At 50.0% G+C, this 23,931-nt stretch overlaps 1 protein-coding gene, 1 long non-coding RNA gene and 2 pseudogenes across 3 annotated transcripts in view; 1 reads left to right on the top strand and 3 right to left on the bottom strand.

Moving 5' to 3' along the window:
• The first annotated feature begins 922 nt into the window (after positions 1-922).
• On the top strand, positions 923-16,228 carry LOC117026690 (peptidyl-prolyl cis-trans isomerase E-like; annotated as a pseudogene).
• On the bottom strand, positions 5,642-6,347 carry LOC117027053 (chromatin target of PRMT1 protein-like; annotated as a pseudogene).
• Positions 9,180-15,055, bottom strand: LOC117026691 (uncharacterized). The gene is made up of 3 exons (XR_004423808.1): positions 14,939-15,055; positions 14,179-14,275; positions 9,180-9,307 (listed from the first exon to the last, which is right to left on the bottom strand). It is a non-coding gene; the product is annotated as an uncharacterized LOC117026691 (long non-coding RNA).
• Positions 16,229-16,239: 11 nt separating the features above from the next.
• The window catches only part of BMP8A (bone morphogenetic protein 8a), a 33,420-nt gene continuing 25,728 nt past the window's right edge, over positions 16,240-23,931 (bottom strand). For both annotated transcript variants that reach the window (XM_033113655.1, XM_033113656.1), the window contains exon 7: positions 16,240-20,701. In XM_033113655.1, the coding sequence (XP_032969546.1) occupies positions 20,552-20,701 (150 nt within the window). In that variant the 3' untranslated portion in view covers positions 16,240-20,551. The remainder of the gene's footprint in view (positions 20,702-23,931) is intronic.

Raw genomic sequence — 23,931 nt, 5'->3', positions numbered from 1 at the left:
GTGGCACCGGGCAGCGTCTGGCAGCCTAGGCCGAGTCTCTTATGGGGCTTTACCCCCTCAGCCTGTGAATGGTGCTCGTGACCTAACAGCTTTGCTGGTCCTAGCGCTGACCCTTTTCCCTTCTGACCCTGGACCCAGACAGATGGTAAGATTTGTTACTGTGACCTCGGGCCACATCCCAAACTCTCATTCCATAAACTCCCGCAGTTCTGGCCCCTTAGATGAAGGCATTCCCAGAATAGCTGGGGAATTATGGAAACAGCCTCACTGCGGGAGTTGGTTAGCACTAATTGGTGATTGTATGATTCATAGTGTTGGAGAGGGTGGGGCTGGGTTTCAGGGAATGACTCCATCCGGAACGGTGAGGGCAAACATCCTGGAGGCACTGAGGCCAGAGCTGGGTTTGAAAGATTAGGACTTCAAGGTGGGAGCAAGGCTTTTGCCTGAATGGAGTGCAGCAGGAGCAAAAACTCAGAGGGGTGAAGTAACCTAGCACTTGGGGGCAAATAGTATGCACTGGGGAAATGAGGGGAAAAGAGGCTGGGGGGTGGGCAGGTTTCAGGTTATGAAAGACTTCCATACCATGCTAAGGGATGTGTGGGCATTGGTGAACTTCTGGGGAGTATTAAGCAGGGCAGTGATGTAATCAGATTTGTACTTGGAATCATTGTAGTGGCTGTATAGAGGAGAGAACCTGGAGGTGGTGAGCTCATTTAGAAGGCTGTTATAGCACCAGGGGCTGGGGGTGGGTCTGAAGGTGGACGGGGAGAAGTCATTCTGTACACACAAAAGACTGTAGGGACTCCTGTTCCTGGAGTTGTCTTGCTAACACATTATTGCAGCAGCTGTACCAAGAGTGTGGAAGACATTAGTTCCGAAGGTGCTTGGTGTCTTTGCAGGTCTGCTGGCAGAGGAAGTGGACGACAAAGTTCTTCATGCTGCTTGTATTCCTCTTGGAGACATCACAGATACTCAGATTCCTCTGGATTAGGAAACAAGTGAGTCCTCAGTGTCTCTCATGTCCAGATTCCTAATGCCAGGGAAAGAACTTGAGAAAAAAACATTAAGTCGTGCATTCTACCGTGTTTCCCCGAAAATAAGACCTAACCGGAAAATAAGCCCTAGCATGATTTTTCAGGATGACATCCCCTGAACACAAATCCTAATGCGTCTTTTGGAGCAAACCTTAATATAAGACCTGGTCTTATTTTCGGGGAAACATGGTAGGGCTTATTTTCAGGGGATGTCTTATTTTTTTCATGTACAACAATCGACATGTATCCATATACAGTCATGTCATCTTCTGGAACATCGTCATAACGTACTAAATGTATCTGTCTGGCTGACGATCTTAACTGGGGCTTATTTTCGGGGTAGGGCTTATTTTCAGGGAAACATGGTATGTGTGTTTGGTATGTAATGAAGTTCAGGAGGATGTCTCTGTAGGTCAGCATCACTGAGACCTTTGTTGTGGAAAAGGAATGTTCTGAGGGCAACAAGACCAGGATGGTGGTATGGCTTTGAGCTGAAATTGACAGAGATTGACAGCTTGTTAGATTTGAGGAAAGGCGTTCTCCACAGTGGAACCATTCTGGGGCTTTGATTTCTGATCATTTAATATATAAACTGGGGCCGACCCGGTGACTCAGGCGGTTAGAGCTCCATGCTCCTAACTCCTAAGGCTGCCAGTTCGATTCCCACATGGGCCAGTGGGCTCTCAACCACAAGGTTGCCAGTTCCAATTCCTCGAGTCCCACAAGGGATGGTGAGCAGCGCCCCCTGCAACTAAGATTGAACACGGCACCTTGAGCTGAGCTGCCCCTGAGCTCCTGGATGGCTCAGTTGGAGCATGTCCTCTCAACCACAAGGTTGCCGGTTTGACTCCCGCAAGGGATGGTGTGCTGTGCCCCCTGCAACTAACAACGGCAACTAGACCTGGAGCTGAGCTGCGCCCTCCACAACTAAGACTGAAAGGACAACTTGACTTGGAAAAAAAAAAAAAGTCCTGGAAGTACACACTGTTCCCCAATAAAGTCCTGTTCCCCTTCCCCAATAAAATCTTTAAAAAACAACAACAATATATATATATATATATACACACACACACACACACACATATATATGTGTACATATATATATATATATGTATATATATAAACTATATAGAAAGAATTAGTAAGAAGATAGTCTTAGAAAACTCTTGATAAGTCTGGGTGTTTTTCCCCACCACCTGCTGTGTAGCTGTACCCCACCATATCTGCTGACCAGACCTCCCTTCTTAGCTTCTGTGCTTTTCAATAGCAGAGGGCAGCGGGGAAGCTCAGCCTCAACAGTGGAGCCTTGGCCTTTGCTCACCTGGGTGAGTTTTCCTTCAGTAGGTATCACAGTTCAGTGCACATTTCTACTTGACCCTTGGTTGTTATTTTTTTAAGATAGGAGTTTTAGACCCAGCTCTGCCACTGACTTTGTGTTTGAGACTTAAAACTCTTTGAACCTTACATTCTTCAGTTCTTAAATAAAACAGTAAGACTGGCTTTTGGGGGCCATTCTACCCCTGAGTTCTATAAATTAGTAACTCCTGTTGCTCTTGCAATAATTGGTGGAAACCAAATAAACAAATTTTTTCCTGAGAATAAGCACTGTGCTCCCTTCTCTAGTAGTCACCCTATCTCAGCAGTGAGGTCAGTGCTCTGTATGTAGTTAATACTTAATTGAAATGAATAATTGGTAGATCAACTTTTTTATTTTCTGCAAGTAAATGAAGGTTATCAAAATGCTTGGAAAGTAACTCAAGGCTTAAATTCTATAGTTGTAGAATTGGATACTACAAGTTTAAAAATTTAGTCACTATTTAGCTATATTGACTTCAAGCAAAATGACTTTAGTATTTCTGGAAGCCTTGTTAACTAAGAAAAATCTGAAAATTAGGTTTTTCACTTTTTAAATGGCATCTGGATATGGCATATTTCCTCCTATTGCCCACATATTAACTACCCATTTCTGTACTTGCAGAAAAGCACTGAGGATTTGCTTTTGTTGAATTTGTGTTGCCAGAGGTAAGAAATTTTCCCTGTTTAGTATTTGACTAGTAAGGGTTGCTGTGGCCATTGGTTACAAAAGGTGCCACTCTCCATTTGGGTGGCTTAAAACAACAAATTTATTCTCACAACTCTGGAGGATAGAAGTCTGAAATCAAGGTGTTGGCAGAACTATGCTCTGTCTGAGGGCTCTAGAAAGAATTCTTTCCTTCCTGGTTTCTGGTGGCTGCTGTCAATCCTTGGCATTCCTTGGCTTGTAACTGCACCACTCCAACCTCTGCCCCTGTTTTCACATGGCCTTCATCCCTGTGTGTGTCTGTGTGTCTTCCCTTCTTAAAAGGATACCACTCATTGGATTAGGGCCCATCCTAATCCAGTATGACCTCATTTTAACGTATCTACAAAGACCCTATTTAGAAATAGGGTCACGTTCTGAGGTTTGGGTAGACATGAAATTTCGGGGGCACTATTCAACCTTCTGCCGTGGCTTGGTGGTGACCATTTTCAAGAGACAGGACACTCTGAATGAAGGCCCACTGATCCTGGCTCAGAGTTCCCCTCAGGAGGTCCAAATGTGGAAGACAGCTCCTGCAGAACCCCGAACCTTCTGACATGGCATTGCTGCTTTCCTGTTTCCTGTGTGTATTCTGTCTCCGTAACCTGGGCACACGTCTGTACATAACCAGCTCTAACAAACAGTTAGTACATGTTCTTGTAAAATATGTACATACAGTCTAGGCAGGAAGGAAGGGAAAATAGGGCTATTTTTCCTGTGCTTACGCTACTGAGTTTTTAAGTGCTAACTACAAGAAGCAGACATGAACTTTTCCCTTGTTTTCTTTTGGCAGGATGTTGCAGCAGCTATCGACAACATGGTACGCCCGAGAATCCTTGCTTTCTCCTGAAGCTCATATTTGGTGCTACTTTACACTGCATAGGCCCCTCATGCATGTACTGTGTTTGCAGTTTCCACAGTTTCAGAGTTCTATAGGAAGCGAAAGTTGTCATTACATGAAAGTATTTGCTATGAACTGGCTACTTACAAGATTAATTCTTATTCAGACATCCTCCCCATTTAATATTTGCATAAATACCAACCATCTCTGTAGGCCGGTTTCCCCCTGACTGTTTTGTATCTATAACAGAGGTCAGCAAACTACAGTCTATGAGCGAAATCCATCTGGCAGCCTGTTTTTGTGGCCTATGAGCTATATGGCCTGTATGGTTTTTACATATTTAAAGGGTTTTTGGGGAAAAAAGAAGGATATACAGCAGAAGCTGTATATGGCCTGCAAAGCTTAAAATATTTACTGTCTATCCCTTTTCAGAAACTGTGTTGACCTTTAGGGCAGTATACTCTAAATAGAGTGTAAATTAATTGTAAGGTGAAATTGTGAATCTTGCATAAGACGCAGAGTTTCATGAAGTGTCTGAAAGTGATTATGGAAAACTGCTATTGGTTTTAGTAAAAAACGTGAGGTTCTTTTGAGCCAGCGAAAATGATGCTCTTGGAAAGTTAAATCCATTAACAACCGAGGAAGAGAAAACCTATAAGGATTATGACAGGTTGGGTGCTTCAAAAGAAAATTATTTGGATTCTTATTGCTCCTGTAACAAATCACGAATTTGGTGGCTTACACAATACAAATGTGCTATTTTACAGTTCTAGACATCAGAAGTCCAAAATGGGTCTCACTGAGCTGAAATCTAGGTGTGGGCAGGGCTGCTTTCCTTCCGGAGGCTCTTGGGGAGGGTCTGTTCTTTGCCTTGTCCAGCTTCTAGAGATTGACCACATTCCTTGGCTCTTGGCCCCTTTCTTTTTTTTTGGCCCCTTTCGTCTTCAAGCCAGCAATGGCCAGGCAAGTCTTTCTCGCACTGTGTCACTCTGAAAATAATTCTGCCTCCCTCTGTTTCAAAAAAACACTTGTTTTTTTGAATTCTCGTTATAATAAACAAGATTCCACTGAAAGTGGAAGAGTTAACAGAATATGGTTGAACTTAATTAAACCTTCAAGGGAAATAAGAGGGTCAAACAAATTCAGTTTATGGAGAAGCCCAAGATTAGTTTGGGATAAACGTAAGGATAATAGTATTCAGCATTAGTGTCTTCTCACCGCTCCCCCGCAGCTGTCTGCCATCATTCTCCCAAGACTTGCCCTTTTGAAGCATCTGCTTAACCAAATGGCTTTCACTCACTATTGCAGGTGTAAGCCAACCCAGTAGTAGAACCCCTTTGGATATGATGCAAAGCCAAGAGCAAAGTTTATAAATCTCATTCCAGGGTAGAAAGTGTGCACATACCCAACCCAGCACACGTGATGTCAGTGTACATGGCAGCAACTTGAATCAAATCAGAGCTGCTACCATGTGTAACCTATTATGTGGCCCTGTTGCTAATTTATTATCAACGTGGCAGAATGCATTTTTGAACTCCAGATTTTTTAAACACTTCTAAGAGGCTAAAGTGATGCAGAAACAGACCTGTATCAGAAACCTAGGCATTAGGGAGGAACATTGATGGGCTCTTTCTGGAATTTTTCAGGGGGTACAGAGCATAGGACAGCTGAGGGGAGGCAGAGGTGGGAAGGCGGTGTCCATGGGGCTGACATTGTGATATGTCGTTCCTGCGTCAATCGTGTTTCTTCTCATCGTTTAGCTCAAGGTTATTTACAGATGTGATAACTAACTGGTCTCTCACAGGAGAGCACACAGGCTTCAGTCACTGGTTTCAGGATCGGTCGTGCCATGTAGGCATCCAGCTTGGCATCCAGGTGTTCTTAGGTTTTGGACATGTATGCATCCCATTGGTTGTCCAGCTGCTGCTTGGTCAGTACAGGGGGAGGAAGGACACCTCTCCCTCGTCCACAGCCTGGGCCTCTGCCTCCAAATCCCTCTCTTCCCCAACCTCTACAACCGATTCCACCACGACCCATAGCTCCATGCCCTAAGCCCCTTCTCCAGGACCTCCGTGACATCGACCACCACCTACCTCTCTTAAGCCCATTCTGGGAGCTATTGCTCGTCCACCTCAGAGCAGGTTTTGACCTTGAAGCAACATCCTCTAAGTAGGGTTCTCATGGCACATACCCCACATCCTCTGGGCAAGCCTCTGGGTTATGGGCAGGCCTCGTCCTCCAATCGCTCCCCTGGCCAGAGCCCTTACAGGCCAGCCTGAGCATGTCTCGATGCTACTCTTACCCAGGTGCTGCTTTAAACCTTGCTTAAGCTTTAATGCTGCCAGGACGGTGTATTCTCCATCTGCTGGGCCAGTCTTCTGTTTCTGGCACTGGCTAGCTGCTGTTGGTGCATTGTGTGGTGGCTCAGGGGCTTTTTATGGTTAGCTTTGTGCTCAGCTTGCCGTTAAGGGGCTGGGGCGGAGGGGGAAGTGGTGCAGACTCTCAGCTTAAAATTAATCATGAACAAGCCTCGGGCTTCAGAAGTAAATGGAAGGCTGTCAGGTGTTCTGTTAACCAAACAAGGTTTGAGCAGCTGAGTTGTATTGAAATCTCAGAATGAATCTGAATTCTTTGGATGGACAGTTCATGTCAGTTTGGCCAAACCAAATTAAGGAAGGTCTTCCAGACCAGGTGATAGGGCAACCACGGATTCCCCATCATGTCCTTAACTTTGGCCTCTTGCATTTTTATCCCTGTTTTACTTCCTGTTATGGTGGTGGTATATACATAAGTAGAGTGGTTTATAGGGGAGAGAATGTGGCATCTCCAGGGAAGTAAAGAGTTTGAGATTCTCGGCGTAGCTAGAGGCATTGTCCCTGTAAGTCTTAGTTTTGGACATAGACGTAGGCCGTGCTCTTCATGCCTTGACAAGGACTGGGACTTCCCTTTTGGCTCGGCTTAGTCACTTCTCATCTGCCTCTGCTTAGAACTGGACCTGAAGGCTGGACATTTCCCAGTGACAACTTTCCTTGCCCTGGCAGTTCCTAAGAGGTAACTTCAGCCTGTGAGAGCCATGCAGTGTGTCTGCTTTGCTGACCAAAGCAGCTCGTTAGCAGTTGGTGGATAGCTTGAATCAATGAACATTTCCTTTGATTCTATCCCTTCAGTTTGGTCAGATGATGAGTGGCTGAAGTTTTCTGGGAAGACTCTGGAAGAGAATGAAGAGAAAGAAGGATCGGAACCTCCCAAAGCGGAAACACAGGAGGTGAGATCGAAGTCTGGCATCCGTTACCCTTCTCATCTTTTGCGCTCCCTCACTGAAGATTTTAGCACCAAGCTCACTGTCTTCCTGTTCCTGCCCTGATTCCAGGAGGCCCCTCCCCTCAGTCTGTACCCAGCTGCAGGCTCTCCCTGCTTTGGCACGTTCTTCTGCTTGTTGATAACACCAGATTCGCCGTTGCTTCTCAAGATAATTCAGGGCCGCCTCCTCTAGTTAATTTTTGCTTCTTCCACGTAGTCACCCAAACGAGAAAGCTCCGCGTCATCTTCAACCCCCCTCATTATTATTCACATCTAATGCATTCCCATAGCCTGCTCATTTTATCTTGTAAGTCTCCCAAATCTCTCCTCTCCTGTTTGTCCCTGCTGCATTTCTCGGATTAGCCTCTCTCTACTCTCCTGTGAATAATGACAGTAGCTTCATAAGTGGTCTCTCTGCCCCAGGCCTTGTCTTCCTGTCCTGAGCAGCTAGGAGGAGGTTTCTAAAGCACAGATCCCGCGGTATCACTCTCAAGCTTTTGAGGGTCCCCTCATCTATAGGATTGAGTCCAGGCTCCATCAGAAGGACAGAAGGGCTTTGTATCCCCGTTTCACTTTCTAGGAAACAAGAGTTTGTAGTTACCTATAAATCTCTGTGTTTTTGCATAAGCAGGTGCTTTGACTAAAATGGCCTTTCCAGCTTTTTTGTCTGGCTAACTGCTAGTCACCTTTCATAGCTGATCTCAGTTGTTACTTTCTCCAGGAAACTTTTCAGAATCCTCCAGTTGATGAGATAATGTCCCTTCTGGGCGTCCGTGGCCTCTGAGCTTCCGGAGCACCCTCTATCCTAGCATTTACTGCATTGTTTTGACATTACTTGTTTAATAAAAGTTTAAATATTGTTTACTGTATGCCGGGCATTGTTCTCAGTGTTTTACAAATATTTCCTATTGACAATCCTTTGAGATAAGTACTATTATTGTTCTCAATTCTAGGTGACAAAACTGGGGCACAGGGAGGTCAGATAACTGGCTGGACATTACACGCCTATAAGTGGTGGGGCTGAGATGTGCAGCAGGGCTGTAAGGCTCTAGCACGGGTGTGCCTTTCACAGTTGTGGCCGTCCCTCCCCCACTGGACGGCCAGTTCCTCACGGGCAGGAACCATAGCTTGTTACTTAATAACCCCAGTGCTTGGCCTGTGAGTTCAGTACCTATAAGTTGACCTAACCACACTACCAACAGGTCAGAGACAATAGAATTTTCTGTATCAAACACAAAGGAGGGTTTGTATTGAATGTTTTATTTATCTACTTAGCCTTGTCCACTGAGAGCACAGAGCAAGGCCCAACCTCCTCCATTGTCTTCTGGGCACCTAGGCCCAAGCCAGAGGGCTGCCCTCCTTGCTTCCATTGCAGCCAGCCTGTGGCTATGCAGGACTAAGCACAGAGGAGGTGATGTCACGTAAATGGGTCAGTTTAACTGGAGGAACGTGGGTGGGCTCGAGCTGGGGTTTGGAGACATTGAGAGTGTACTGTGGGCCCGGACAGTGTTCTCCTGTGACTGTAGGGGGGGTGAAGCCAGCGACATGTGTGAGGGTGGGTGTGCTGACGTTACATGCCTGTGGGGTGTGGCTCCAGTTAGGTAGCGCTGAGTCTCCTGTCACTGCACGTCCAGCTGGGCGCTGTGGCCATGGCCTCTCCCTTCTGCAGCCCCATCAGGCCCAGGGCTTTCCCTGTCAGCACCTTGCTCCAGCCTGCTGACTGCAGTTGGCTTCTGGGCGTGTATTCCGAAGAATCGTCGCTCTCCTACCTGGGGAGTCAAGGAGTTCACTGTAACATAATGATTTCTTCTGCGCCTAGGGAGAGCCCACTGCAAAGAAGGCCCGGTCAAATCCTCAGGTGTACATGGACATCAAGATTGGGAACAAGCCAGCCGGCCGCATCCAGATGCTCCTGCGTTCAGATGTCGTCCCCATGACAGCAGGTGAGCAGGACTCGGGTCGGGACGGCCAGGAAGCTGGTGGCTGAGCAAGCAGGGAAGGAAGCTGCCTCGTATCCTGGGCCTTTGACACCATTTCTACCGAGTCCATCTGAGGCATCTTGGATCCCAGCTTCTAGTAACAAACAAGGCAAAGCAGGCATTTTTGAAGCTCAATAAAGGCTTAGAACCATTAGAAAGAATAAACAGTTCAAAGTTGTAAGTTGTTTTTATTACCCTCTGGTTTGGTTTATTTATTTATTGTTTGGTAATTTGTTTTGATGTATTTCTAAACTTACACATATATAGAATAAGAATTCTATAAGAAGAGCACAAGGCATGCTCCTCTGTCCTTGATCTGTTTATTGATTTACTTTTTACCCCCTATACTTTATTTATATACATATGTTTTCCCACCCATACCTAGTGATAGGAATTTGGAGACATTATGTCCTTTGACGCCTAAATACTTCAGTGTGTGTTTCCTGAGAACAAGAATATTCCCTTACATGATCACAGTACAACTATCAAAATCAGCAAATTTAACTTTCATACAACAGTATTAACGGTCTTTGGGCCATATTCAAATTTCATCACTTTTCCCAATATTGTCCTTTATGGTAATTTTAGCAATTTTTCTTCCCTGACAAGGATTCACACACTGTACTAGGGTCGAATCTGTTCAGTCTCTAGCTTTTTATTGTCTTTCTTGGTCTTGACGTTTTTGAAGAGGACAGACCAGTGGTTTTTTGTTTAGTTTTGTTTTTTTATTATTAGTGTCAGGTGGACAGGCCAGTGGTTTTAAGATTGTTTCTCAATTTGTCTTTGCCTGGCACTTCCTTGTGATTGGATTTAGGCTATGTATTTTGGCAGGAATACCACAGAAGAATGTTTCCTTGTTAGTGTATATAAAGAAGTACATGATGTCAGTCGCAATATTTGTGATGTTAAGTTTGATCATTTGGTTAAGGAGATCTCTGCCAGGTTTTTCCCCTGGAAAGTTATTATTTTTAAGGTTGTAAATTAAAAGCTAAATTTTCTCCCCCTCATTAGCTAAAGCCCATCTTCTACAGGTAACTAATATTGACAGTTGTGTGTTTCATATTTTCTTAAATATTCCTAATGGCCCTTTTTACCCATAATCCTTTTTATGTTTCAATCTAGCTTTTAAAAAAGGTTTATTAAAGTCGTAATTGCATACAGTTTAAAGAAAACCATTCTATGAAGTTTGTTATAAAGGATGACATTCTCCTGCCCCCACCCAACAACACCATAATTTTTCTGCCCTGCCAGAGACAACATTCATTTCTTTTAGGTGATTATTTTGACTTCCATTGTTATATCCCTGAAAAATATATTCATATTACTGCTACTTGACTTTTTTTTCCTTCCGTTTTTGGCTATTTTAGGTCAGTTTTTCTGGGAAACAGGTTCATAGGGATTTGCATGAAGGAAGTTTATTGGGGAGTGATCTCAGGATCAACTCATACTCGTAATTTTTTTCTTTACATTTAGATATCTGATCCATTTGGAGTTTATTCTTGCAATGGGGTGAGGTATGGGTGCAATTTCACCCTTTTCAAATGTTTATTCAGTTGTTCCCACACCAATTTGTAAAACGTCCCTCTTTGCCCCCATGGTAAGATGGCAACTTTTATGAAATAGTGAATCTCCACATTTACCTGGGTCTGCTTCTGGACTGTCTGTTCTGTTCCAGGGTCTGTTCAGTCTATTTGTGTGCCAGTACCACACTTAAACGTTTCATTCAAATAAACATAGTAGGTACTTTTTTAGATTCTGAGAGCTGGAGTTTTCACTATCCAGTCAGATATTTTTTAACCTCAGCACTCGTCCTCTCTCAACCCCAGAGAATTTCCGGTGCCTGTGCACCCACGAGAAGGGCTTTGGCTTCAAGGGGAGCAGCTTCCACCGCGTTATTCCCTAGTTCATGTGCCAGGGCGGTGATTTCACGAGCCACAATGGCACCGGGCGCAAGTCCATCTACGGGAAGAAGTTTGATGACGAGAACTTCATCCTCAAACACACGGGACCAGGTGGGACCCGATTGGTGGGTGGTGACGAATGGGGCTGGGCCGGGGCAGGATGGCTGTGCAGGATGGAGTGACAGGCGGTGGTTCTGGCTGAGGGGTCAGTGGTCTGGAGGAGACCCAGCCGGTGCACAGAGGAGCCGCGTTTGGCCTGGCTAGAGCTGTAGGCTTCTCTTCTCAAGGGTTTTTTTTTTTGGGGGGTGGGGGTCAGGGGACTTACTCAAGTTCATATTTGCCTCCTTTTAAGAGGAAGAGGCATAGCAGCCTGGTTCTTCTGCTGCAGTGATGTGTTACTGTTTTTGTAACTATTTTATGTAATTTTCAGCTTACAGAAAAGTTACAAGAACAGAACAAGGAGCTTTCATAAGCCTTCATGTGCCCTTTACCCAGATTCACCGGTTGTTTGCATTGGTGACCATCATTCCCCATTTCTTCTATTTATATTTATAGACAGTGTTTATTTTGGGGGGAGTCATTTGAGAGTAAACTGGAGGCCTAGTGTACCTTCGCCACTAAATACCTCAGTGTGTTGTTCCCTAAGAACAAGGGCATTTTTCATATTGCCACAGTCTAGTTACAAAACTCAAGAAATGATCAATGATACAATACTATGATGTACAGTGCATACTCAGATTTCGTTATTGTCACCGTAATGTCTTTTCTGAGGTTTTTATAGTTGGAGGCATCATACACTTACTCACACAGTGCCCATCCCCCCCGCACCCACGTCCACACTCCCACGTTTGCCTGCTCACGTCCCACAGCTCATCCCTGGATGCGCTTCCCTCACTCTTGCCTCCAGCCCCACTGCCTTTTTCTCGCTCTCCTCCTCTCCTGGTGTAAAACTGTCTGCGGGAGAAAAGCACACGCATGTGCTGACTGGTCCCCTTCGAGTTGAGGAGCGCACGTCTCCAGGGCGCCTGAGTGCAGCCTCACAGTCCGTCAGCTTGCTAGTTGGTTCTCATCCACGTCTGAGAAGAAAACACTCCTTTTCTTGGTTCCAGTGGTGCCACTGTCCGCTTCCCCTCGCAGCTGGTGATCATGCTTTGTATTTCACTGAGCAGTAGAAGCAGAAGAAAATCACTTTGTCCTCCCACAGAAGCCACCTCTGCTACTGTGCCGGGGTCGTGCTCACCGCCTGATCTGCTTCCTGCTGAGGCTCTTTCTCTAGGCGCCACTCGGACTCTGGCTCCATCCCCTCCGTCTCCCCTTCTGCACTGACTCCCACTGCCATCAGTGGACAAGCACGCTCGCTGCAGCACCGCCAGCCTTTAAAAACTAAAGTAGCGTTTCCTTGACCCCAGGTTCCCCCTGTAGCTACCACTCCAATCCTTTTTAGCAAAACTTCTTAAAAGAGTTTTCTAGACTCATTGCCTGTTTGTTTCCTCTTGCCAGCAGTCAAACCTCAGCCCTCGTTTTCCACCTCTCAGCAGCATTTGATACTGTGAATCACTTTTTTTTTTTTTTTTTTTTGGTGAATCACACTCTTGTTGAATCCCTGCTTCACGGGCTGGCAGGACACTTCCCTCTTCTGTTTTTTTTTTCCCCCCCTTTTTAGTTTTTTCAATTACAGTTGATACTCAGTTTTATTTTAATTTTAGGTCTACAGCATAGTGGTTAGACATTTATATAATTTATGAAGTGATCCCTCCAATTAGTCGAGCACCCACCTGGCACTATACATAGTTATTACCATATTATTGACTATATTCTCTATACTTTACATCCATGACTATTTTGTAACAACCAATTTGTACTTCTTAATGCCTTCACGTTTTGTACCCTGCCCCAACCCCCTCCCATCTATCACCTCAACAAATCTAGTACCCATCTGACACCATACATAGTTATTACATACATGGATGTGGTGGCCGAGTCACAGGTGATTTTCTGAAACAATGAAATCAACATGATTTTCTGAAACAGTGAAAATCTCTTCATAAAATTTGGAACAAAAAGAAATTAAGTGTTCCCTCAGTTACATGGCAGATTTGTTTCTGGAAACATCTAATGCAAAAATATAAGTCTTTTGGTTTCTATGTAAAATGGAGTTAGGTTCCAGGCTCAGGTCACTATAAACAGATTTTTCTCATCTACGTGCATGAATGTTTTTTCCACGCATAAAGTCTAACAGGATTTAGAATAATTCTTCAGGAGCATTTGAGATCTTGCTCTCTGGTATATGTTTTCAAATAAATTCTTATAAAAATTTTTTTAAAAATTCTTCATTGGGTGGGACATTGCAGGACATCTAGATTCCCAGCGCCCTTCCCGATACTGGCAGTAGCACTCCCGGTGTTACTGACCGAAAACATACCTTGAAGTTTCCAAGAGGGGGCAGTGTTTCCCCATTGAGAACCACAGGCAGACTCCTAACCCCGGGGCGCTCAGTCCTGTTAATCCTGCCCACTTCACGTCTCCACTCCATGCCGATCTCTCCCTGTCGTCTCCCCTCTGGACACCCCACAGGCTTCACAGGCCCGAACAGCGCTTTGTTCTTCTCCCCCAAACTCTTCCTCCCCCTCTTCCCTGTTTCAGCCAGTGACACCACCACCCATCTAGCCAGTTAGTCAGAAACTTAGGGCTCATACTTGACCCCTCTCCTCTGTCACCCGTACCTCAGGTCCACCTTCAAATCACCTCCTGGTCCGGCCGCGCTTCCCCTCCACACCCACCTAGGTGCTGCGAGCTCACCTCCCCATTTCCGCTCTCACCTCTTCCCCCTCGTAGTCTAATCTTCGAGAGGTGGTCAGTGAGCCGGGGCCTGGCACCTCCCCAAGCTCGCTGACCGAGCTGCTCTGCCCTTGGCGTCCCCACCGCGGTCTTGCTATTTCTCACACACCAGAGCTCACGCCCCTCGGGGCCTGGGCAAATGCTGCTTCCTCTCCTGGAGCGTTCTTCCTCCAGTCTCCACAGGGTTCACCCCACTTCCTTTAGGTGTCACACACGCGTCACTTACCCGAGAGACCTGCCCTGACCGCCCTCTCCAAAATGGGCTGTCCTGCCATCTCGCTCTTCTTTTTACTCAGCTTCTTTTTTTGTCACACATGTTTTACCTGAAATGATAAATTTATCTTCCTATTTATTTATTCTCTGTTCTCCTTCTGAGAATGTCAGCCTCATGAGAGTAAGACCCAGGCTTTCTTTTCACCACTGTATTCTGGAACAACGTCTGACACATAATAAACACAATTAATATTTGAATGTCTGAAACAGATATTCCCAGGGCTGCTCTGATGTTGTCAGACCCTGATCTACTCTGGCTTTGAGAGGAGAAGAGGACACAGTCCCCATCGAGAGGGAGCACACGGTGCAGAGGCCACCACAGACGAGCTGCGGCTCTTCGTGCTACACACCCTCAGCCCCGTCAAACCAGGGCCTTTTAGACGAAATTCCGATGTCACCTCCACCAGAAAGCCTTCCATGACGGTGGTACTACACACATATATAAAACACACACGCACGTATTCTCACAGGTGACTGCCTCGTGTGCTTCCGTTCCCTGCACAGATGGCTGTGTCACTGGGCTTCACTATGTCATGGTTGTCACAGCACAATTCTCTTTTCAGTGACTTGTCCACTAGACTGTGAGCTCCACCAGACCTGGGACCAAGGTCCCCAGGGCTCAACAGGGGCCTGGTTTCAAAGCAGACAATAAGTATTTACTGAACGAATGACAGAACACACCAGTGTAAAATGACTGAAACAAGCCAGCTTACCGCTTCCCTGACTATCAGTTGAGTAGAAGGTAAGGCGTCCGCATGCTCAGTCCATCCCGGGGCTGACACCGCCTGGCCCGGGGAGCCGGGGTGGAGGGAGTTGACGTGCTCCTTCTCTCCCCCAGGCCTGCTCTCCATGGCCAACTCCGGCCCAAACACCAATGGCTCCCAGTTCTTCCTGACGTGTGACAAGACGGATTGGCTGGATGGCAAGCACGTGGTATTTGGGGAGGTCACAGAAGGCCTGGATGTCTTGCGACAGATTGAGGTAGGTGGCCGTCCGGGCCCTTGGTGCACAGCCCCATGGGAGAGCTGGAGCCGGCCCCTGTGACCTGGAGAGCTGGACTGAGGGGCCCCAGCTGCTCCCAGGAGGAGGCTGCCTCTGCTCAGGCTGGTGTGGGGGTGTCCCTGAGCCTGCCTTTAACCTTCACCCTCTCTCCCCCGGTTTCTCCTCTTCTTCTGTTCACCTGCAAAGGCCCAGGGCAGCAAGGATGGGAAGCCAAAGCAGAAGGTGCTCATTGCTGACTGTGGGGAGTACGTGTAAGAGGCGCTTTCTCTGCATGGCCGCTGCATGTCCTAGAGCCATCAGCCTCGGGGAACCAGCACCCGAGGGTGTCCCGTGAAGCAGGGGTCTGTGCCATGACCCTTCTCGGGGTCAGCTTGGAGCAGCTCCTCTGCAGGCATAGCCTGGGCTTCCTCTAGCTCTTTCCCAAGCATGGCCGTGGGCCTGGGAGCCAGCCCTGGCACCACCCTCCCCACCTCCTTTCCAGGCCTTTGCTGCCAGGTCCTCTCCTGGGCCACCACTGTTCACTCCTGAACGTTTATTCTGGTAAAATAAATCCTGGTTCCTGTGCTGCTGCCTGCCAGCCAGGTCAGGTGTTTTTGGCGGTTGCAGCTATGACTGGGCCGTCCTGCTAGGACAGACCAGAGCGCCTCCCCTGCTGCTTCTGTCCTCCCCAGGCTGTCTCTGAGGGCATATCCTGACCACTGTAGAGGTCAGAGTAGGTGCAAAAGTGCCTCTGTCCTCTCTCTCGTTCCTGCTACAAGGCAGGCGATTTGGGTTAGTCAGACTCTGTTCCTGCCCTCACACCTGCTGGTCTTGGGTCTGATAGGCACCAGTAATCAGTCTCAGCGGCCCATTCACTCCTTCATTCATTGAACCAATAGTCAGAATTGTATTACCGTAAAGTACCCAGGGCGCTTTTGCCAGGCACTGTGTTTAGTGCTGGAGACACATAAGAAACACGCCATAGGTGGTTCCTACCTCACCCCAGTCCCACCTGGAAATCAAAGTTTGGCCTGCGCTAGGCTAGTCTCTCACCCTGTACCAGTTTTCAATCAGCCAGGCCACCTCCCAGCATCTCTTAGGAGCTGGGACTAAGCACCAGAAACCATCAGTCACCAGAAACCTCCTTCAGGACTGCCACCTGTTCTGCCACCTGCCAGTAGTTCTATCTGAATCAAATCTCCACACTCAGAAATGAAACTGCTGGGCTGGCCTGGCTCTTCTTTTGGGTTAAGATCAGGTTGAGCCTGGAGGAAGGGGGAGAAGCCTGCTGGCCCGTGTCCCCAGTGACCCCAGGCCAGCTCCTGCAGAGGGATGGGTGCTAGCCCTACCTCTGGCACCCTGAGTCAGCCTGGGTCTGCCTTCAGGTGGGGCCTCTCCCCTTTGGTTGGCTGGGGCCCGCTCCTGTGGCCAGGATTTACTACTGGCGGTATTCCCAACAGAGACCCTCACTTAGACCCTCCTTAACTTAGGTGTCCCTCTCCTGGGCGGTCAGTCACGGCTGTCGGGATGGGCAGCAGTGAGGCCAGGAGAATGGCAGTCATTCAGGACTGGTGTGACGTCTAAGAGGGACGAGGATGTGTGTGAAGTACTCAGTGTGGCCGCTCTGGGTAGGACATGCAGGGACGTGGAGCAGACTGATCTCACACCCTGTGAGGTGGGGAGAGGTTGTGGGAACGACCTTGTCACTTACTGTGCTTCCCTGGTTGCCCTGGAAAGGTGGGACCAGTGGACAGGCCAGGAGGCCAGTGGGTGGGGGACCAGTGTGGCAATTGGTCACCCTGTGCTGTGCAAGGGCTTCCCCAGAAGTTACCCCGAGTGCACCCATGACCCTTGTACGGGTGGTAACCTGAGACTTGGAGGTGCGGTGCCAGGTCCAGGGATTCCAGGCTAATGGCAGCCCAGTGACCATTAGCAGCAAGTGTCGGCTGCTTCCCGATGCTGGGCGGTGCTCAACGGGAGGGTCATGGGGGCCCCATGCCGGCCTCCCGGGAAGGAATGGTGGGACCTGATTTGTCAATGAGAAAACTAAGGCAGAAGGCAAGGCACAGAATGCTATTAGAAACAGTTTTCAAAGAATATTTAATAATAGAAATTTTCAAAATGTATCAAATTGAATAAATCAGATCAACAAGCAGTGCATAGAATATAATCCTAACTTTATAAAATATCCATAGTATAAAGACAATTACATATGTGCCAAGGAAAAGACTAGAAGGAATTATTAACAATGGGTTATCTCTGGTGGGATTATGCATGTTTGTATTGTTTTTTATTTTCAACAATTTCACTGGCATACGTGTAATATTTTCTTAAGTGAGGAAAAACTTAACAAAGAATCAAATGCTCAAGGCTTCCCAGTAAGAAGAGAAACCCTAGAAAGTTTGTCCCTTTAGCTTCCTGTGAGGCCACAGGTGGCCACCGCACTCTGGCAGGGCTGCGGGAGAGGCGGGGCCGGAGGCCCCTGCAGGTCACTGCCAGCCAGGGCTCTGTTCACAGGCACGGGAGGCTGCAAGGCCACACCTCATCCCAGGAAATGACCAAGTTTAGATTTCTTAGGAAAAGCATAGCTTGGAAGTAAATACAGCAGCACCTCCCAAACACATTCTGGGAAGAGCAAGTTTTAATAGGAAGTCACACAAGGAGGCCCACAGTGGCAAATTCTTTTACGGTAAGACCAGTAACAGATGCTCCTCACTCCACACACGTGTTCAGACATGGTGCTCAGTGCTCTGCGGACAGGCCGGAGCTCCATCACAGCCTTCCAAGGGCAGAACCAGTACCCCTTGCTGCAGAGGAAGGACCTTTAACTCAGAGGTTATCTAACTTACTGAAATTAACAAGAGGCAGAGCCAGGATTTGATGCCAGGTCTGCTGACTCCAAACCCCGCTCTCTCCTGTTCCCAGCCTCCTTTCCTGTGAAATTGTAGGGAATTTCTTGGAGCATGTTACCCACTTCCCTACACAGAGACACAAAAAAATCGAGGCTTACCTGATAAGCTGGCATCAAGGCCAAAGCTGAGTGTGACTGTGAAGATGTGTGCTGGGAGGGTGGGGGGCGAGGCAGGCAGGGCAGTTCACCCCACACTGCACGGCCCCCAACTGGGCCATTTGCTTCCTCCTTTCATGTCAGCCTTTTACTTTGCTGTCAGTGGGCCTGAGTGTCCCGCCCTTGTTTATGCTTTAATTTGCGTCCTTGAATGTAACCTGGGCTGCCAGGGGCACCCAGATAAATAAAATGGCCTTGATAGCAGAACGCTGCCACCTCATGGGCTTTGTGTCCATAAGGATCTCCCTTCTCTGAGGCCTTTTCTATTGGATTTTCTGTGGTGGCCGCCTGGCTGGCCGAAGGTGCTGGAAGGCTCAGGATGGCCGTGACTGCTGCATTTTCGGCTTTACTGCATGAAAAGGAAGTCCTGTCACAATCCTCACGTTCCTAGTCAGCACACCAATGGGTGAGGGGTCCACATCTTTAAAACATTAATTTCACACACTTTCCTGATGCCCCCAAACCATGCCGGGTTATGTGCTAGGCCTTGAAGAGACCAAACGTTGACATCTGTCAGAAGTTTCCAAGCCTCCACTGCCCTGATCTGGAAGGAGAGAGCTGTCAAATAAGGTCCTGACGTGGCAGGCTTTACGTCCTATGGCAGCTGGGCACTTGACTCAGAGAGAGGAGTCAGGGTGGCAGGAAGATTCTCTGGCTCGAAGGGCCTTTGGAGACAGAAGAAGCCTGTTTCCTCATGTCACAGATGGAAAACTCAAGTCTGAATCAGGAAGAGGACTTGTCCAGACAACAAGCAGGGCTGAGTTGGAACTGGAATGCAGGTCTCCAGACATTCTGGCCAGTGCTTGGTCCAATCTCTGCCAACCTGAGCTTGAAGCCCCAGGTTAACGAGGAACTCAGTACCTTCCAGTCTGGACCAGCCCCCTGTGTACATGGGGGAGTCTCTTCCTCTGTAGTCGTTTTCAGAGTCCCTCCCAGGTCCAGGTGGGGGACTGCTGACCCGCAGCGTGGCCCCAGCCTCCACCCCTGCTCCAGACCTGCTCTCCGGGAACCTGGGTGCAGGGTGAATTCCAGGGATGCGTGTCCTTGGGCACCTGGGTCATTCTGCCTCTGGGCTGTGCCTGTGGGTTGGGGCAGGCCCAGGACCTGCTATTAATGACACAGTATTTCAGGGTTCAGGCAGCTGGACTCTGTCTGCTCCAGCAGGTAAATTATAGGCTTAGCAAGTCAGAAATCAAATAAACACTCCAACAGCTTCTGCTGCTCCAAGGAGAACAGTGGTTTCCGGGAACTTCCCCACCCAGCTCAGCCTAATTACCACCTGTCACTCCCCTGGGACAGGGGCCTTTTCTTTGGCTCAGAGGCCCCCCCCCCCAAAAAAAAAAGCAGCACAGGACTCAGGCACACAGGGTGACCAGCCTGCTCTTACCTCCTAGACTCCAGTAGACACTGACCATCTCCCCACGCCCGTCCAGAGGCGGCCCAGGCACCGCATACTGGGTGGAATGGATTGCTCCGTAGCATGGCAGGAGTAGGAAAGCAGTTCAACTCTGAATGGCTGGTGGGTGCCTAATGTTTTGTGTTGAGTGCCTTCAGACTCCGTGGAAAAAGTGCCTCGGCTGATTGCTGATGGCTGTGGGCAAGGGCACAAGCGATGGTGGCATTCTGTGCGTCTGCCAGGACCACTCACTGCACAAATTGTCCTTGCTTCGGCCAAGTTCCCTTTGTCTCAGTGCTGAGACCCACATGAAGACGGCGAGGGAACTGGAAGCCCCCAAGGCTCTGCTTCTCGGGGTCACACCTCTTCCCCAGGCAGGAGAAGGGAAGGCCCAGGGCAGGAGGCGCATCCAGCTTGTTGTTTTTCTAATGTGCTAACTGGCCGTGGGCCAAGTTAGAAACCCAGTAATACACTGTACTGAGGGCATGTTCATGTTTATGCCCCGGAAACGCCCAGCATTGCCCACCTAAACCCTGTGGTGAGTGACGCAAAGCCCAACCAGCCCCACTTCCACTCCAGGTGCAACTCAGATGATTCCCGGGCAGCCACAGTGTGGGCCAGGAGGGCCAGAGCAGGTCCTAAGATAGGCCTTGTGTGCTGACCGCAGACAGTGCTGTCCGCTCACCAAGCCTGCTGTGTGCCTCAGGCTCTACGGGTGGGGGGACGGGCAAGGGGCCTGGAGACCAGACCGAGCTGGACGTGGGCAGAGGAATGAGGTCCCACCCTGCAGCTGCGCCGGAACTGTGACGGCATTTGAAGGTCTCCTGCCCCTGGAGAGGGGCCTGAGCCAGGTGGGGGCTGCAGGCTCCCGAGGGCAGGGCCTCAGTGGCAGCCGCAGGCCTTGACCACCATGTTGCGGTGTTTGCGCAGGATGACGTTGTTGCTGCTGTCATAGTACAGCACGGAGGTGGCGCTCAGCTTGGTGGGCGCACAGCACGCCTTGGGGACTGCGTCTGGCTTCATCAAGTGCACCTGCCGGGGAGGGGCGGCAGGCAGAGGCATGAGCACGCTGGCCTCCCAGGACCCGCCGGCCCCGGCCCCCCCTCCTGCCTGCCCCTGGAGCCTCCATTCTCCAGCCAGGAAAGGCCTCACGTGCACATGTGCCCAACCCTGCCCTCCTTGACCCCTTCCCTCCCCCGAGGCTCTCAGAGCGCCACCTGGGCACCCACCTGCTCCCTGCCATGTCCACTCCCCTTAGACCCGGCTGGTCCCCAAACAAGGTGTGCCTGGTGACCGGTCCCTCTGCCTGGTGCCCCTGAAGCACTGACCCTCTGGGGTCCCCTCCACGCCTCCCTCTTCTCTGTGATTCTGTATGTCCCTGACGCTGTCTTGTCTGCCTGCACTGTTCATGCTCTTTCTCCTCCTCTCTGGGAGCTGAGAGTCGTGGAACAACCGGCTAAGCCGAGGATTCTAGGTTCACCCTGGGTTTTCAACACCATTGTTTCTCAAAGCACTTTTCACCCCTCCTAACAGCTTCTAAGGCTAAGTATTATTCTGGGAGATGAAGAAACTGAGGGCAAACAGGCCCCGTGGCCTGTGGCAGGACTTGGACCTGGGTGTAGTGGTCCCATGCCCTCCTCCTAAACAGCTTTACCACCGAAAAAGAGCCTGACTGAGGGAGCTATTTCGGCCTCCAGACAAACATCCTGAGACTTGGCAGGATGAGCTGAGTTTACACTGGACTCCTCATCAGGCCCCACACGGATGGGCCATGAAGGCGGCCCGGAGCTGTCGGGGGCAGGAGAGGAAAGGAAACCTGCTTCCCTCTCGTGCGTCGTGGCTGCTCCGAGGGCACAGGCCCACCCGGCCCTCACGGAGGCTGCTGAGCAGGACCTGGATGAGGCTGTCAGGGGGACCTGCTCGGCAGCCTGGCTCCCGTTCCCCAATGTCCAGCCCTGTCCTGGGAGCCCCAGGTCTGAGCCAGCCTGCCAGGACTGTCAGTGGGCACTGCGCTGGCTCGGGACCCAGGGCTCATCTGTGTCCTGCTGGGGAAGCTGAGGCCTCTTTGAAGATGTCCAGCCAGAATGGGACGTGGGGACCACTGCCACTCCACATGTGCTGTCTGGGCTTGTCATTCATGGGCCCAGGGGAAAAAAACCAGGTGACACCACGCTCGTGCGCAGCCATGGGGCTCTAAGTGGCTAGAAACCAGGGAGGGCCTTTCCTGAGTTGGGACACTGGAGAGAGAAATCGGGTACCACACGGGTGCTGCCATTCTGCGACTCCACCCTAGACCAGAGCTGTATCAGATCAGCGACAGAAAGAAAAACAGCCTTGTATTCTACCTGGCTCCAGACAGGTTGATTTGTGGAGTCTAATGTGCCATTCCATTGAATTTGTTTTTGAGCCACTAGGAGACAAATCAGAGGTTCTGTTACTTTAGGTACATTTCTCTCACTTGGGGGCCTCAGTTTTCTCCTCTGCCAAATGGGTATAATGCTACTTTTCTTACATCCAACACAAATGTATCTCGGATACGTGCCTTGTGCTTGCCACACCAGGACGGGGAGCACAGAAACGTCCCAGACATGGTCCCTGTTCCCATAGTCAGGGGGGAGGAAGGGGACATGAGAACACTCCTATAGACAGCCGGGACCCCTGGGAGCGGCACAAGCATCACAGCGGGCCCTGAGCACTGTGGGGCATTGAGCGCTGGTGACCAGCCCTGGCAGGGAAGGACCGCAGGTGAGGCATGTAGGGCAGGCAGGAGCTGCTGGGCCCAGGGTAGAGGGGGAGTCCTCCAGGTAGAATGGCAAGTGCTAAGGCAGGGAGGCCGGAGGCCCAGGGCATGTGCTGGCACTGAGCGTGTGCAGGGAGAGGAGGGCAGTGGGATGGGTGCGGGGGACGTTGGTGAGGTCGGCAAGGCGGCCCCGCATCCCGGGCCCCGACTGCCTCCTGGAGATGACGGGCAGGAAGGCAAGTTTCTCAGCGGAGATGAGGTCAGACCTGTGCTTTCGTGAGACCACCCAGCTACTGCGTGGAGAATGGCCTGGAGGGTAAGCCTGGAGGGACGCCTTCCTTCTCTTGGCCCCCAAGGCCCCAAGGCCCCCCACAACGACTCCCCAGTCTCTCCAGGGCTCCCTTGCTTCCCAGGCCTCTCCTGTCCTGTACCTGCTGTGTCCCCAGAGAACCTCATCTGTTCTCAGGACCCGAAGACCAGCCACGGGCCACGTCTCCCAGTTCAGAGCTTCAGCCTGGCCTCCTCTGAAGTCCAGACTCAGGGATCTAGCCACCTGCCCACTTGGCCACCTGGGGTCACATCAGGCCTCAAACGTGTGGCAGAAGCAGATGACTGATTCCTCAGCCCACAGGCCGCACCCACCAGGTCGCTCAGCCCTCCCTGGAGGCCCCTGGTTCTTGCCCTTGGCCCTCCTTCCAGTCGCTCCTGACAGGGGCCCTGCCTCCACCGTCCCTGTGGCCTCAGTCACTGCTCACCACCCAGCAGCCACCCGGGTCCTCTTGTCAGGTGACTGCAGCAGCCTCTTCACTCTCCTGGCCTCCACCTTCCACCCATGGTCCAGCCTCCCATCCTGTCACCGCAGCCCGAGTGATACTTCTAGAGAGTCAGATCATAACACTACTTTGCTGAAACCCTGCAAAGCCTTCTCACTTTACTTGGGATTCAATCCACTCACCTGCCACCTTACCAGGGACCCCTAGGCCTATGTTGGTGGCCCCGGCCCACCCCAGAGTAACCTCCCTTAGCCCTCTTTCGCTCCTCTCCAGCCCTGCCTCCTTGTGGGCCCTGAGCCCTCCCAGCTGCTCCTGTCCTGGGGCCTGCGCACTGGATCCTTCCACCTGGAACGTTCCTCCTCCTCATGCTGAGGCCACGTCCTCCCTTCTCACATGACCCACCGTCTTGGCCTGGCCTTGGCTCCTGAGTTCACTGACAGCCTTCCTGAGAGCGCAGCCACGGCCTTGTCTGCACCCAGCACAGCCTGAGCGCTCACTCCTGCGGAGCTATCCTGGGGTCTGTGGGCTCAGGTGGGATTGGGGTGGGGGAGGGACAGCCCTGGAGGTGCAGGTGCAGTCAGCACCCCACATCCCTCTCGGGGGCGCTGGGAGACGCACGTGCTGGAGGACACAGCCTGTCAGCCCTCGGATTCTCCGAGGAAGGCAGCGCCCGGGGGCCAGCAAATCCCCTTGACGTTGAGAAAGGAGGTATTACACGGTTGCAGCCTCTTTTGTTACAATCATTTACT

Source organism: Rhinolophus ferrumequinum, chromosome 9, assembly GCF_004115265.2.
Source record: "Rhinolophus ferrumequinum isolate MPI-CBG mRhiFer1 chromosome 9, mRhiFer1_v1.p, whole genome shotgun sequence".
NCBI lineage: Eukaryota > Metazoa > Chordata > Mammalia > Chiroptera > Rhinolophidae > Rhinolophus > Rhinolophus ferrumequinum.
This window is presented reverse-complemented; position numbering and strand designations above follow the sequence as displayed.